Consider the following 16,797-nt stretch of genomic DNA (forward strand, 5'->3'; position numbering starts at 1 on the left):
AAGCCATAGGAGATTCCTAAGATTTCTGGTAAACAACATCCTTTGTCAGTTTATAGTCCAACCCTTCAGCCTGTCTCCTGTCCTGTGGGCTTTTGTAAAATGCATGGAAGTGATAGCTGCATTCCTAAGGAAAGCAGGTGTATAGGTATTTCCTTATTCGGACAACCTCTCTGATACAAGGTCAATCCAAATAGAAGTCAGTTTATCCAAGATTTGAGCCCTCTTCAGTGTGATAGGTCTGTTGATTAATGAGAAGTCGATCTTTTCCCCTGTTCAGAGAACAGAATTGGTGGGGGTGATTCTGAATTCGTCCACAGCCAGAGCATTCCTATTTTGAGTCAAATTCTAGACAATGTTAAACATTTCCATATATCTTAAAGCCCCCATCTGCTTATAACATTAAGAAGCTGCCTCACACGTATAAGGTTTGGCATGCCCGATCTCGTTTGAGGATGTTGCAGGGTTGGTTAAAGTCCGCACACACCCTGGTTTGTCACCCATTTGGCATGCTGATTCCAGTTCCTGCAGGAGTACTAGCCTCACTGGACTGGTTGATGGATCCAGCCAACTTATATATGGTAGTTCCATTCGACCCACTCTTGCCCAGTTGACTCTGGTTATGGACATGTCTCTTCTAGGTTAGGGAGCTCATCTAGGAAACCTACCAACTTAATCTGTGGCTTCATCAAGATTTGGCTCTCCGCATAAATGTGTGGGAGTTGTATGCCATTCATCTGTCCTGTTGGGCTTTTCTCCCTCACATCATGGGAGAGACTCTGCGAGTCCTCAGACAACACTAAGGTAATATTCTATGTGAACAGATGGGGTGGGGGCCAGGTCATCTCTGTCAAGAGGCAATACATCTTCGGGAGTTTTGTATCACCAGTGTAATTCATTTAAAAGCCTCCCACCTTTCCGGTATTCAGAACAGCTGGCATATTGCCTAGCAGATTGTTGAGCTGGGATCATAAATGGTCTCTCAGGTGGGCTATCGTGAGATTCATTTTTCAAAGCTAGGGGAGTCCCTCACATAGAGTTATTTGCTACTTGTTTAAACAGAAAGTGCCAACTTTCTTATTCCAGGGCAAGTCTCAATCAGGAGTCTGATGGACGCTTACCTACTGTCAGGGAAAGACAGACTGCTGTATGCCTATCCTCCCATTCCTCTCCTTGTTGGTGGTGGTCAAAATCACGAAAGATCACATTTGCAAGATTCTCGTAGCACCCTCAGTGGCCTTGCCAACATTGGTTCTCCAGTTTGCTGAGCTTATCAGCCAGGGCTTCTTTGATACTACCTTCAGAACCTGATCTGATCTCCCAGGACCACAGCTGCCTGCTACATCCCACAACTCTCCATTTTACGGGTTGGTTTACATCATGGTTAATGCCTCAGGAGGTGGAGTTTTAGGGAAATATACAAAACATACTCCTGAATAGCAGCCATCTATGAGATACGCTTACCTGTTAAAATGGAAACTATTCTCCTTGGTCAAAGCCAATGGTTGTTCCATCAATCCTGAACTCTGTCCAACAAGTTTGAGATTTTGTTCCATCTGAAACAGCAAGGCCTATTGATTACGTCCATCAGCATTTTCAGGGCAGCTAGCTTTGCTTTTTACCCACCAATTGTGGGCCATTCAATGTTTTCTAATCTTATATCTGTCAGATTCTTAAGAGTCTGTTATTGGTTATATCCCAATGTATATAATAGAAATGTGGTTCCCATTTCTGCCTGGAACTTTGTCTGTTGCTAACTAAGTTAACGGGTCCACCTTTTGAACCGATGGCTGCTTGCTCTTTGCTGTATCTATCTATCATAGTAGTGTTTTTCGGTAGCTATTACGTCCTTGAGAAGGGTGGCATAGTTATGAGCTTTGGTAGTTGACCCTCATTACACTTTTTTATAAAGAAAAAGTATACTTACATCTGCATCTGAAATTTCCGACTTAAGTATATCAGAATTCCACCTCAATTAAGCCATATACTTATCAACTTTCTTTCCTAAGCCCCATTCTCATAAGGATGAGGAGAGACTACATACTTTGGATGTTAGAAGGGCATTGGCTTTTTACTGTGACAGAACTAGGTCTTTTAGATTGTCATCACAGCTGTTTGTGTCAGCTGCAGAGAGGATGAAAAGCCTTCCAGTCTCAACGCAGAGGATTTATTCTGCATATGTTGATGCTATGACATTGCCAATGTACCATCTCCAAGATCTTAATCAGTTTTTGCCGCTTTTTTTGGCTCAAGTACCTATATCAGACATTTGTTGAGCTGAAACTTGGTCATTGGTGCATATCTCACCATTGCAGAGATGATGCCAAGTTTGGACAAGTGATTCTTCAGTTATTGTTGAGGTAGATTCCAAAACCCACCTCCTGATTGAACTGCTTGTTAGTCACCTGAAGTGAAATGGACATGTACAATCACTCAAAGAAAAAAAACCGTTACTAAGCTGTTCTGTAAGTTTTTGTTCAAGATATGTTCCACATGTCCATGCCACAACCCACCCTTCTTCCCCTCTGTATCAGAGTGGGTCTGGTAAGAAAGAAATCGGGGGTCCAGGGCAGCTGCATGTCATACTATTGTGCATGAGAACAAGGCAACTGAGCACATGCAATGCCATGATGGAGATTTTTTTTTCCCTAGTGGTAACCAACTCGAGTGCATTGGGTATGCACACACTTGAATGAATGTGTGCAAAACATCTCGAAGAACAATAGTCACAGTACAGGTTAGTAGCAGTGTCCAGAGGTCCCATGAGTGCCCACAGTGCTAGGTGCTGTACAAACATAATTAGATATGGTCTCTGTCCTGAAGAGCTGGGCACCTAATTAAAGACCAGCCATAAGTGAGCATAAAAACAGTAGCTGAAAAAATGAAGATGGAAGTAATAAGATTTGCAACTTTGGTTCTGAATCCATTTAAAGTCTTTTAATAAGCCATAACCCCCTTGTTTTCTGTAGTTATTTCTGTTCCTTCCAACTTCCCAGGAGGAAGTGAGGGCCACTGCCTGTTTGTTTTGTAGCCAAGAAAGCAAATAACTTGTCAGATTTTCAACCTTTCACCTCTGAAATCTACTTTAAGACAGCCTTGTGTTGGGTTAATTGTGATAGATTTCCTTTCAGTGCTGTAGTTAAGCATTACTGTTAGTCAGCATTACTTATGCCTGTCATGAGGTGATATAAGAAATTAAACATTGTTGGTTTTGCCCCCTACTTTGTCTTATTTTACCCTCTAGCTCTGATTTCATGGCCTTACCACTTATTAATGCTTTCTCTCCCAAAGAAACTCGAATACTTGGCTGGTCAGTAATTGTGACACATCTCACATGGCTTCACAATAACTAGATTTACTTTTTGAAGGTTAAAGGAAGTTAGCCTTTTAATATCGACTGGTAAATTTATAGCAATGACTGTGACTTCGTCATGCTCAGCCCAGTTCCCATCTAAGGATTCAGTTGTGATGACAGCTGAAATTTCAGCTGCCTGGCCTAGAGTGTGCATAGTTAGTTGGTTGGGGTAAGATGAATTGGAAAACTAGAATACAAAGTATCCTGCACGTGTACTTTGCAAAAGCAATAAAATTGCAGAGTCCAGCTCTGCGAAAGGAAAGATTAAGGGAAGGAAGTCAGGACATAAGGATTATTATATCAGAGATAATCAGCTTTTGACTAGGAATAATGTCTTTAAAATCGCAGTATAAAACCATGTAATGTGTCCTTACCCCAAAAGGCAACCTGCATTGTTCAGCACTCTTGAAGGTGAGTGGGACATTATGAGTAGAATTTAACATAAGGGATCGTAGTAAGTAAGTAGGCAGCTAGCAATATGTGGTGGATCTGCACTTTATAGACAAGCAAAAGAAGAAAGCAAGTTTTGTTTTTTTTTTTTTTTTTTGAAGGGGAGGAATGTTAATTTCTTAGACGAGCAATGGTACACACTTAAGCCATGTCTTTACTACAAAAGTACTCTGATGTTACAGAAGTCGATTTTTGGGAACAGATTGTATAAAGCCGAGTGCATGCATCCACACTAAGCACATTAATTCGGCGGTGTGCATCCACAGTACCGTGGCAAGCGTCGACATTCTGAGCAGTGCACTGTGTGTAGCTGTCCCACAGTCCCCGCTGCCCATTGGAATTCTGGGCTGAGTGCCCAATGCCTGATGGGGCCAAAAATTTGTCACGGTTAATTATTGGTAAATGTCATCAGTCAACCCTCCCTCCGTGAAAGTAACAGCAGATGATCATTTCGCACCTTTTTCCCTGGATTGCCCAAGCAGATGCCATAGCAAGGCAAGCATGGAGCCTGTTCAGCTCACCGTAGCAGTTATGACCATTGTAAACACCTTGCGCATTATTGTGCAGTTTATGCAGAACCAGCACCTGAAAAACCAGGCGAGGAGGCGATGGCAGCACGGTGATAAGGACATGAACACAGCTTTCTTTAAAACTGTGGTCCCCAGCAATTTGGAGATCATGCTGTAACTGAGGCAGGCTCATGCCGTGGAACACCAATTCTGGGCCTGGGAAACAAGCACAGAGTGGTGGGACCATATAGTATTGCAGGTTTGGGATGATTCCCAGTGGCTCCAAAACTTTCTCAGGTGTAAGGGCACTTTCATGGAACTTTGTGACTTGCTTTCCCCTCCCCTAAGGCGCAAGAATACCAAGATAAGAGCAGCCCTCACAGTTCACAAGGAAATGGCAATAGCCCTGTGGAAGCTTGCAATGCCAGACAGATACTGGTCAGTCAGGAATCAATTTGGAGTGGGCAAATCCTACTGTGGGGGTTGCTGTGATGCAAGTAGCCAGCACAATCATTGAGCTACTGCTATCAAAGGTAGTGACTCTGGGAAATGTGCAGGTCATAGTGGATGGCTTTGCTGCAATGGGATTCCCTAACCATGGTGGGGCTATAGACGGAACGCATATCCCTATCTTGTGACCGGACACCAGGGCAGCCAGTACATAAACCGCAAGGGGTACTTTTCAGTGGTGCTGCAAGCACTGGTGGATCACAAGGGACGTTTCACCAACATCGAGGGATGGCTGGGAAAGGTTCATGACACTCGCGTCTTCAGGAACTCTGGTCTGTTTAACGTCTGCAGGAAGGGATTTATTTCCCAGACCAGAAAATAACTGTTGAGGATGTTGAAATGCCTATAATTATCTTTGGGGACCCAGCCTACCCCTTAATGCCCTGGCTCATGAAGCCGTACTCAGCCACCCTGGGCAGTAGTAAGGAACTGTTCAGCTATAGGCTGAGCAGGGGCAGAATGGTGGTAGAGTGTGCATTTGGACATTTAAAGGGTCGCTGGCGCAGTTTACTGACTTGCTCAGACCTCAGCAAAACCAGTATTCCCATTGTTATTGCTACTTGCTGTGTGCTCCACAATCTCTGAGAGTAAGGAGGAGACGTTTATGGCAGAGTGGGAGGTTGAGGCAAATTGCCTGGCCGCTGAATACATACAGCCAGACACCAGGGCAGTTAAAGAGCACAGCAGGAAGTGCTACGCATCAGAGAAGCTATGAAAATCAGTTTGATGACTGGCCAGGGTACTGTGTGACACTTCTGTTTGTTTTTCCTTGATGAAAACCCACCCCCTTGGTTGACTCTAAATTCCCTGTAAGCCACCTGCCCTCCCCACTTCGATCACAGCTTGCTTGCAAAGGAAATAAAGTCAGTATTGTTTAAAAAAATGTATTCTTTATTAATTGATTATAAAAATAGGCAGATAACTCATAAGGTACCCCAGGTGGGGTGTGGGAGGAGGGTAGGGGGAAAGGTAGGTAGGAAAAGGCCACTTTAAAACTTGTTGAATGACAGCCTTCTGTTGCTTGGGCTGTCCACTGTGGTGGAATGGTTGGGTGCTTAGAGCCTCCCCCTCCCCCCCCCACACGTTCTTGGGCATCTGGATGAGGAGGCTATGGAACTTGGAGAGGAGGGAGGGTGGTTAAACAGGGGCTGCAGCGGCAATCTGTGATCCTGTTGCCATTCATGAACCTCCACCAGACGCCGGAGCATGTTCCTCTGATCCCTCAGTAGCCCCAGCATTGCCTCATGCCTCCTCTGATCTTCCTGCCGCCACCTCTCCTCACGTTCATTGGCCACTTTCCTGTACTCTGCTATTGTGTCGCTCCACACATTCTGCTGAGCTCTCTATACTCTTTCAAGGTGAACACTATTCACATTACATAGCACATGTGATTTTTTGGTACAAGGTCGCATTTTTCATCTTATATTGAGTGCCTGCAGCTTTGGTATTAGAGATCACACATGCAGTGCCGGGCAACAGAATTCGGCTTGCAGGCGGCCATGGTAAGCCATAGTCTTTCAGCTTCTGCATCCTTCATAACGGCAGCCCCCTCCTCTCCCATACCAAGCAAAGCACGTTGAGTTGGCCATTTAGTGCTGTGGTTTTCCTGTTAACGTGCAGCAGCAGAAACCAAACTACCCCCCATCCCCACCATCCAATTCTCTGGGATGATTGCTTTACCCCTCACCCCACCACGTGGCTGGTATCAGGGAAGATCCCTGCTAGCCAAACGAGAACACCTCAGCGCCAAGGTCCCCCCACTCTCCCCACTGCGTGGCTAACTGCGGGGAGGATTTCTTTTCAGCCACAGGCAAACAGCCCAGTAGGAACGGCCACCTCTGAATGTCCCCTTAATTAAATTCCCCTATTTCAACTAGTTTACCATGAACAATATCACTCTCCTGAGGATAATACAGAGAGATAAAGAACTGATGTTGCTTGAATGCCAGCAAACACCGGGGCCATACGCGACCAGGTTTTGTCATGCAATGATACAAGATTACTTACTACTAGCATGGCATGGTAAAGTGTCCTACTATGGAGGTCGGAATAAGGCTGCTCTCCCCAGAAACTTTCTGCAAAGTCTTTTAGAGTACCTCAAGGAGAGCTTCATGGAGATGTCCCTGGAGGATTTCCGCTCCATCCCCAGACACATTAACAGCCTTTTCCAGTAGCTGTACTGGCTACGAATGCATCCCAAGTCCTCGGGACTACTTAATCATTACACGCTTGCTTTTTTAACATGTATTATATTTTAAAAGGTACACTTACCAGAGGTCCATTCTCTGGCTTCATTGAGTTGGGAGGGAATTTCAGTCAGGGTGATAAAAAGATCCTAGCTGTCGGGGAGAACAATGTGCTGTGTGCTCTCCTCAAGCTCATCCTCCTCCTCCTCCTCATCTTCCCCGTGTGCAAAATTCTTGGGTATGGTGGAGAGTACCCCATCATTGGAGTCCACGGACGGGTGGGATAATGATGGCAACCCCCCGTAAAATTGCACACAGCTCAGCGTATAAGTGGCATGTCTGGGGCTCTGTCCCAGAGCATCCGTTTTGATTCTTTGGTTTTCTGGTACACTTGTCTGAGCTCCTTAAGTTTCATGTGGCACTGTGTTGCGTTCCTGCTGTAGCCTCTGTCCCTCATGGCCTCGGAGGTTTTTTGAAATGTTTTGGCATTTCGTCTTTTGGAACATAGTTCTGATAGCATGGATTCCTCTCCTCATACAGGGATCAGATCCAGTACCTCCCGTTCGGTCCATGCTGGAGCTCTTTTTCGATTCTGGAACTGCATGGTCACCTGTGATGATGAGCTCTGCATGGTCACCTGTGCTGATGAGGTCACCTGGCCAAACAGGAAATGAGATTCAAAATTTCCCGGGGCTTTTCCTGAAAACACCTGGCCAGTGCATCAGAGTTCAGAATGCTGTCCCGAGTGGTCACCATGGGGTAGCTCCCGGAGGCCAATACCTTCAAATTGCGTCCACACTAACCCTAATTCAAAACTGCAATGTCTATTTCAGTGCTAATCCCCTCGTTGGGGAGGAGTACAGAAATCAGTTTTAAGAGCCCTTTATGTCGGGGAAAAAAATGGCTTTGTTGTGTGGACGGGTGCAGGGTTAATTTGTTTTAACGCTGCTAAATCCAACATAAACTTGTAATGTAGACCAGGCCTTAGATACTGTTGTGTAGCAGGGGGTCTCTTTCTCTTACTTTTTTTTTTTTTAAAAAATGCTTATATTTGCATTAAATGAAGCCTGGCATATGAGCATTGATGTTTCCAACTTCTTCCATAAGGCAGCTCTTGGTTGGGAGAATGATGGTAAAGGCCGGAATGATTCATAAGACAAAGTATGGCTTACTGCTGATGTTTTCCACAAAACTGCATTCTGCTGCTATTTAATTATTCTTTTCTTTTCTAGCCGTTTCATCCTATGGTCAATCTGGAATGCTCCAGGGATTTTCGACCATTTCTATGTGCTCTATATGCTCCAGTCTGTATGGAGTATGGACGTGTCACTCTCCCATGTCGCAGGCTTTGTCAACGTGCATACAGCGAATGTTCCAAACTCATGGAGATGTTTGGCGTCTCTTGGCCAGAGGATATGGAATGCAGCAGGTTAGCAAATCTGTTTTTTCAGAACCACCATCTAAAAAAATTTAATGTGTTCCAGGATGTTTTAAACTGTCTCTTTTCCAGTCCAGCAGTATGTTTCCACTACAGACAATAACCCTATTTTTCCTTCCTTTGTTTAGTGTATCTGCCTGTTTCCTGGGAAGGAAACTACTTTCATATTTCTCTCATTTCCCCACACACGCCGAAAATATTTATATGTGATTAGGGTAAATTAAGTGTGAAATTTTAAAGGGAATTATTATGCCAATTGCATTTTATTTTCTTCCCCCACATTGTTTTGATCAGTGCACCAGTCTGGTTAAAGCTGTACTAGATAGCCATAGCTGACATTTTATACTTTCTAAACCAGTCTTGTAAAATTGTACTCAACTGAAGTGAGTACATTTTAATGTTTTGTGTTTAATAGGAGAGTAAAATATCACTTAAAAAAAATCCTTATTTCAAAAAGCAAACACCCCTGGAGAGAATGCAAACAAAACAATTCCGTTTTACTTTAAGGCGGTAGCTTTATGACACATTGAGCAGATGATGATCACACTCTGCTTCAGAGTGTAGCTGAAACTTGCCTCCTTCCTAATTTTTATTGGTCACTCCAGTGACTATAATGAAACATGGGTACAGATATAAGAGGAAATGGCCCCTGAGTGGAGTGGGAAGGGAGCTGACCTTAAAGATCTGTAGATCTGTGGTGAGCTTAAAATTTAAGGCAGACTAGAGCTTGCTTTTTTTTGCCAAAGCATTGGTACTGTAAGGGCTCCCTTGTGCTGATGAGAATCCAGAGGAGACTTTGAGAACCTAATGGCAAAGACTGCTCCAATTCCAGACTCTGAAGAGAGGTCTAGTCCCTCCAAGTCATCCTATTCCTCAGGTCCCATCCTAAGAATATGGGCATCCATTCCCTATCTGCTGTGTCCAGTAAATCCCACGCACTCCACCTGCTTTCACTTATGGCATTAGGGAAGAGAGCGTCAACATTCCAGAAATCCAATGGTAACTCTTGTTCAAGCTACTTTTTAACAGCATGTAACCTTTTTCTCTGTCTTTTAGTTCATTTAAAAGTGGTATTGGTCTGCACATGGAGTTCTACTGAGCATTCTTTGCCAGTTTCAAGTATATGTAAAAGGTTTTTTGGGGGGGGGGGAAGGTTGTGGGTTTTTTTTGTTTGCAACTTATTCCTAATTTTCCAAAAAGACTGTTTTTTAAATTTAGATCTTGCCTAATCTGACTTTCCCATTATAAGTACAATAGTACTGTAGACAGTGTTGTCAGTGCCAAGCGTTCAAAAGTCATGAGTCTCACCCTCAAACTGTGAGTGGTTTTTTTAATTGTTTTCCAGTTTTTGAACCAACCCACAATGTGCGTCTCTCTCTAGGTTCAAAATGGAACCGTAAGCACATAAAAATTGGACCTCCTTGCTGGCTGCTCAAAGGAGGACTCCACTTACTCTCTCGTAGCCTCTGGGGTTGGAAGCTGCTATTCTATTAGCCTTCCCTCTTCCTTTATAGCTCTCAGCCCCCACCCTCATTCTCGTCTTGTACCTCTTCCAGTGTCCCTCCTCCTTTTCATGTTCTCGTGTTCTACCCTATTTTTCCGCTCAATCCCTTGAACCTTTTTCCCTACACATCAATATTTCCACTGCACTATGCATTACCTTGACCTATCCCCGCACTCTCCTGTGCCTGGCTCTTCACATTCCAGTATCTCCACTCAGTCTCTTGCTCACCATGTTCTCCTGCTGCCTCTCTTTGGCTTTTCTACTGCTCCTCGCAATTCCTTGTCTCCTCAGTGTTTGTCTAGATTCCTAACTATAGTGGCTTTGAAAACTAGGAGAGTTGGTGACCATATTGACTAGACAGCTTTGCTCCCAGAGAGTCTACCATCTGCTTGAAAGACTCTCATCAAATGGCAATTGCACACCTCCCATTTCTTTCAATGAGGTGTACACCTTGGATAAGGGAACTTTCATGAGAGAAGGCAAGAATGGGGCAATCAAGTGACAGGTTTAAAGAGTTACAAGACTTGCAATAAAATTGACTTGGCAATACTGGGTAGAGAAAAGAATATACTTTTTGTTTTTAAGAAAGATGTGTAGCTGCCAGAAGTACTTAGCTGCTATCAGATGCAAAACTAAAGCTCTGCCTTAACTAAGGTGTTCCTGGCACACTACCATAATATTTTGCTTGGCAACTTTTTTAAAATTAAAACATGAAATGTATAATCTTGTTTTATGGCAAATTAAAGCGGTCATTTTTACAAACACTTTAAACTGTACATGATAGGAGACTTGGCATCTTTTGTGTCTACAGCACTAAACGCACTGACAGAGCTTAAGTCCCAATTCAGCAAAGCATTTATGTATGTGCTAAGCATGTGAGTAGCCCTATTGTCACCTTTGTCAGACTATTCACCCTGAAATTTAGGCATCTACTTAAATGCTGTGCTGAATCAGGCTGTACCCAGTAATACAGAGGGAGAATCAAATTATGTCCACATGATTCATGAATTACCTTTTTGTGTAGATTTTTAGTTTTCCATCCAGTTGTTTTCTAAAGTTAGAGACATAAAGCAGAACAGGATATCTAGAGTATGTGTAAATATACATATATAATTCCCATTTTTTTTTTTTTAAGATTTCCGGACTGTGATGAGCCTTACCCTCGTCTCGTAGACCTCAATTTAGCTGGAGAGCCCACAGAAGAGGCCCCAATGGCAGTGCAGAGGGACTATGGCTTTTGGTGCCCCCGGGAGTTGAAAATAGACCCTGATCTGGGTTATTCTTTCCTGAGAGTACAAGACTGTTCCCCTCCTTGTCCAAATATGTACTTCAGGCGTGAAGAGCTCTCCTTTGCCCGATATTTCATCGGAGTGATTTCCATCGTCTGCCTTTCTGCTACCTTGTTTACTTTTTTAACTTTTCTGATTGATGTCACAAGATTCCGCTATCCAGAAAGACCCATTATATTTTATGCTGTCTGTTACATGATGGTGTCATTAATTTTTTTCATTGGCTTTTTGCTTGAGGACCGAGTAGCGTGCAATGCATCTAGCCCTGCGCAGTACAAGGCTTCCACAGTGACACAGGGCTCTCATAACAAAGCTTGCACTATGCTTTTCATGGTGCTGTATTTCTTTACCATGGCTGGCAGTGTTTGGTGGGTCATTCTTACCATCACATGGTTCTTGGCAGCTGTGCCAAAGTGGGGCAGTGAAGCAATTGAGAAGAAAGCATTGCTCTTCCATGCCAGTGCATGGGGCATTCCAGGAACTCTAACCATCATCCTTTTAGCAATGAATAAAATTGAAGGTGACAATATTAGTGGCGTGTGTTTTGTTGGCCTCTATGATGTGGATGCATTACGATATTTTGTTCTTGCCCCCCTCTGCCTATATGTTGTGGTTGGAGTTTCTCTGCTGCTCGCTGGCATTATCTCCCTCAATCGGGTTCGCATTGAAATCCCATTAGAAAAAGAGAACCAGGACAAGCTGGTGAAGTTCATGATCCGGATTGGCGTGTTCAGTGTTCTGTACCTCGTTCCACTCTTGGTTGTAATTGGCTGCTATTTCTATGAGCAGGCTTTCCGAGGTGTGTGGGAGACAACCTGGATACAAGAACGCTGCAGAGAATATCACATCCCATGCCCATATCAGGTGAGGAAATTGATACGAGATATTCAGGAATGCAAAGAAATGAGAAGTGAGGGGATTCTGTAGGGATTTAACTATCTATTGCTGAAAAGCAGCTCCTGTTCCTGGTGGGAAGGGTTATTGCCATTATTTGTTATATTAATCAATGCATTTGATCTTCAAAAAGGCTATTACAGAACAAATCTGTGGATGCAGCAATGTGCAGTGCACCTTTTTGACAGAGCCTTGGAGAATTATGACCTTTTTGTTATAGTCAATGCGATTTATAATGCTTTTCTCTTAGTTTCTTGCGTTTTTTGTTTGTTTTTATTTATGGCACCCACAAGAGGACAGAGGAAGGAGCCCTTTTATACCCATTCCAAGAGTGGGGTCATGGGGCTTGTCTTTTGAAGGGGTAATCAAGTGTTTGTTTCAAGCCTTGCCCGAAAGGGAGGTCTGATGTGCAACTGAATTTCATCAGTGGTCTGCTTGTTAACAATTTTTAAGGGTTTTGTGGTCTTCGGTAGCTGTATCTAATGTTTTAGTGATTCTCAACTAGGGGTACACGTATCCCTGGGGGTACGCAGGGGTCTTCCAGGAAGTACGTTAACTCATCTAGATATTTGTCTAGTTTCACAATGGGCTACATAAAAAGCACTAGCAAAGTTAGTACAAACTAAAATTTCATACAGACAATGACTTGTTTATACTGCTGTAAATATTATACATGGAAATGTAAGTACAATATAAATCAATTGGAATATAATTATATGATAATGAGAAAGTAAGCAATTTTTCAGTAATAGTGTGATGTAACACTTTTTTGTATTTTTATTTGATTTTTTAAGTGAGGTGAAGCTTGGGGGTATGCAAGACAAATCAGACTCCTGAAAGAAGTACAGTAGTCTGGAAAGGTTGAGAGCCACTGTTTTAGACCACAGTTTTCCATGTCACTTTCAGGAAACCCATACATGTGTCAAACAGTTGGGTAAAATCTTATCTGAAGTAACCTGTACAGAAAGAGTTTGTAGTACATCAGGTTTATTTTTAAAGACTAGGTTTGGCTTGTCAGTGTTTGATACAGTCACCGTGTAAGCAAATACCATAGAGAATACTAGATGTCAGACTCTCCACTATGACAGGTTTCAGAGTAGCAGCCGTGTTAGTCTGTATCCATAAAAAGAAAGGAGTACTTGTGGCACCTTAGAGACTAACAAATTTATTAGAGCATAAGCTTTCATGAGCTACAGCCCACTTCACTCTCCACTATGTTACACCAATTTGGTGGTGGTGTAATTAGATTTAGAAAGGAGAAAAATCGGACATACGGAGAGTAGTTGATCAGATGAAGCAGAGTTTCTTTTATTGTGCTAAAGTGGTTGTGGCAAAACATTGAGTTTCTAAAGCATTCAGATTGTTAGTTTCTAGGGCATGATCTCTGTTTTGCATCTCAATGGAAAACCTTTCACAATACTTTATTTGAAGGGGGTTATATAACAACACGAGTTCCATTAGGTGTCTGTGCTTAAACTAGTATAAATACCATGGCAGTGTTCAGCTCTAAAGCAAGGTTCATGTTTTAGTGCCATAAAAATATCACTTAAAGGTTTGGAATACTTTGTATGGCTTGATGATATTCCTTTCTGACTTGTAACCCTTTATTGTTTTTTCTTACCTATTCAAAAGTAATAGAAAGTAATAGGAAAAAAAATTAAGTACATCTGAAGCGGGAAGCCTACTAAAAACCAATGAGGTCACTGGACGATTCAGATGCTAAGGGACCACTCAAGTGAGATAAAGCCATTGGAAGGGCCCTTGAGAGATCATCTAGTCCAACCCCCTGTGTTGAGGCAGGACCAAGTATACCAAGACCATCTCTTACAGGTGTTTGACTAAACTGTTGTTAAACCTCCAATGACAGGGATTCCACAACCTCCCTTGAAAGCATATACCAGTGCTAAACTGTCCTTATAGTTTAAAAGGTTTTCCTAATATCTAACCTAAATCTCCTTTGCTGCAAATTAAGCCCATTACTTCTTGTCCTATCTTAAGTGGACATGGAGAATAATTGATCCTCTCCTCTTTATAACAGTGCTTAACATATTTGAAGACTGTTATCCAGTCCCCCCTCAGGCTTCTTTTCTCAAGGCTCAACATACCCAATTTCTTTTAACCTTTCCTCCATAGGTCAGGTTTTCTAAACTTCTTTTTTAATAATTTCTGTTGCTCTCCTCTGGACTTTCTCCATTTGAGAAAAATGTGACACCCACAGTTTGGACACAGTACTCCAGCTGAGCTCTCACTAGTGCTGAGTAGAGTGAGACAATTGCCTTCTGTGTCTTACAAAGCACATTCCTGTTAATACATCCCAGAATACTAGCCTTTTTTGCAACTGCATCGCATTGACTCACATTCAGTCTGTGATCCATTGTAATTCCCAGACCCTCTTCAGCAGTACTACCACATAGCCAGTTTTTCCCCATTTTGTAATTGTGTATTTGATTTTTTTTCCTTTAAGTGAAGTATTTTGCACTTGTCTATTGAATTTCATCTTGTTGACTTCAGATCAATTCTCCAATTTGTCAGGATTGTTTTGAATTCTAATCCTATCCTCCAAAGTGCTTGCAGTCCCTCCCAGCTTATCTGCAAATTTGATAAGCATGTTCTCTGCTACATTATCCAGCTCATTAATGAAAACATTAAGTAGTACTGGACTCAGGACAGACTCTTGTGGGACCCCACTAGATGAGTCCTCCCAGTTTGATAACTAACTATTGATAACTACTCTTCGTAGTAGAGTCTTTCAACCTTTTCTGCACCAACATATCATTCTAGACCACATTTCCCTAGTTTGCATGAGAATGTCACATGGGTCTGTCAAAAGCCTTACTAAAAATCAAGATGCATCATGTCTACAACTCCCCCCCGCATGTACTAGGTCGGCAACCCTGTCAAAGGAGGACACTAGATTGGTCTTGTATGATTTGTTTTTGACAAAGCCACGCTGACTATTCCTTATTACCCTATTAGTCTCTAGGTGCTTACAAACTAATTGTTTTATAATTTGTTCCAGTATCTTTCTAGGTATCAAAGTTAGGCTGACTGGTCTGTAATTCTCTGGGTCCTCTTCTTTTTTTTTTTTTTTTTTTTTTCCTTTTTTTATTCTTTTTTTTTTTTAAAAAAAAAAAAAAAAAAAAGATTGGTTCTGTGTTAGTCCTTCTCCAGTCCTCTGGGACCTCACCCATCCATGAATTCTCAAAGATAATTGCTAACTGTTTAGAGATTGCTTCATCTAGTTCCTTGAGTATTCTCTGGGGAATTTCATCAGGCCCTGCTGAACTGAATATATCTAATTTGCCTAAATATTTTTTTAATCTGTTCTTTCCCTATTTTGGCTTTGTAATGTATAAAATTGGATGGGCTATTGCTTACTCAGAATTCATGGAGTATTTTAAAGATGGAAATGTGTAGCATCTTAATGAGCAAAATCCTGGTTAGGGAATAATGTCAGCATGTAGTAAAAATGCTACTCAAATCTCCAGCAAACCATTAACATTATAATAGCTCACCAGGAGTTGTTATATTGTCAGTGGAAGAACAATAATGGTTCTGTTCACATCAAATTGGGTTGAAGGACCTGTAGACCCTATGGAATACTAGAAGGGTTTTTCTTTTAACCCCTGAAACTTTTTCTTAAGATAAACATGCTTCCCCACTTAAACTATCCAGGGCCCTAATTTAAACAGATTTACAAAATAGCAATCAGTTGATTTATCCTTGGATGGTCAAAGCTATTGAGAAACAGATTAAGGTTTGGGGCCAATCTTAAGATTTTTAGTATGTTTTGATAGTCTTGCATATCTTTTTAAATAATCTTTAAAATGTTTGAGTTGTAGGGGCTCTATTTTGTGGGGGGGAGGGGGGAGTTTCCTGAGGTCCTTACTCGGGCAACATTGAATGATTTCCATTATTTATGCCTAAATAAAGACTTCAGGGTTTGTCCCATTAAGAGTAAACTGTGTTACAGTTAAGAGACTAGCACTTAATCCCATGGCACAATGGTTTGCTAAAATATTGACAAGGTTTCTATAGAATTACATTATTTTATTCTAACTACAGAATAGGAATAAGAGATATAGGAGATGTGGCTGGGGTATTCCTATCTGCCGCAACAGCCTATAAGGGCCATCACAGCCAGGATTCTAATTAAAGCAAGCCCTCAGGGTGCTCTAACCTACATGAAGGGCTAACCAGGCCTTGGCAAGCCTCAGGTCAGAGACACAATCACCTTTATGCTGTCACTTTGAACCTTGCATTGAGTGTAGTTCAGGCTCTGGAATGAATTGGTTCATATCTTTATAATCAGTGCTTGTTTTTGAGAGCAGCAGTACATTTTCCTGAGGAATGTGAACATGTGCAGTAATCTGTTACGTTCTTTTGCGAATTGTTTGGTTCTATCCTTTGTCCTCCAGGTATTAGTATAAAAGTATTCTAGGTCACATTGTGCTGTTTCAGCCAGTCTGAATTGCCATTAAGATCTCACATACAAACAGGCTTCTGAGGAGATTTGCTGGAAGTTGGATGGAGGGCATCACGTCAGATTTGTGACTTCTCACTATGGAAACAAAAAATAATAATTTCAATCTATGACTTGTTAGTAACAGACAATCTCTAATGTAATTGAAGAGGATTGCATTTTACTTATGTGACAGTTTATTT

The 16,797-nt window shown here is 42.1% G+C and overlaps 1 protein-coding gene across 4 annotated transcripts in view; it reads left to right on the plus strand.

The window, feature by feature from the left end:
- The window catches only part of FZD3 (frizzled class receptor 3), a 107,269-nt gene that overhangs the window by 46,432 nt on the left and 44,040 nt on the right, over window positions 1-16,797 (plus strand). For all 4 annotated transcript variants that reach the window (XM_038396626.2, XM_038396623.2, XM_043510071.1 and 1 more), the window contains exons 3-4: window positions 8,240-8,436; window positions 11,085-12,102. In XM_038396626.2, coding sequence (XP_038252554.1) covers window positions 8,240-8,436; window positions 11,085-12,102 — 1,215 coding nt within the window. The remainder of the gene's footprint in view (window positions 1-8,239; window positions 8,437-11,084; window positions 12,103-16,797) is intronic.

Source organism: Dermochelys coriacea, chromosome 3 (genome assembly GCF_009764565.3).
Source record: "Dermochelys coriacea isolate rDerCor1 chromosome 3, rDerCor1.pri.v4, whole genome shotgun sequence".
NCBI classification, from domain to species: domain Eukaryota; kingdom Metazoa; phylum Chordata; order Testudines; family Dermochelyidae; genus Dermochelys; species Dermochelys coriacea.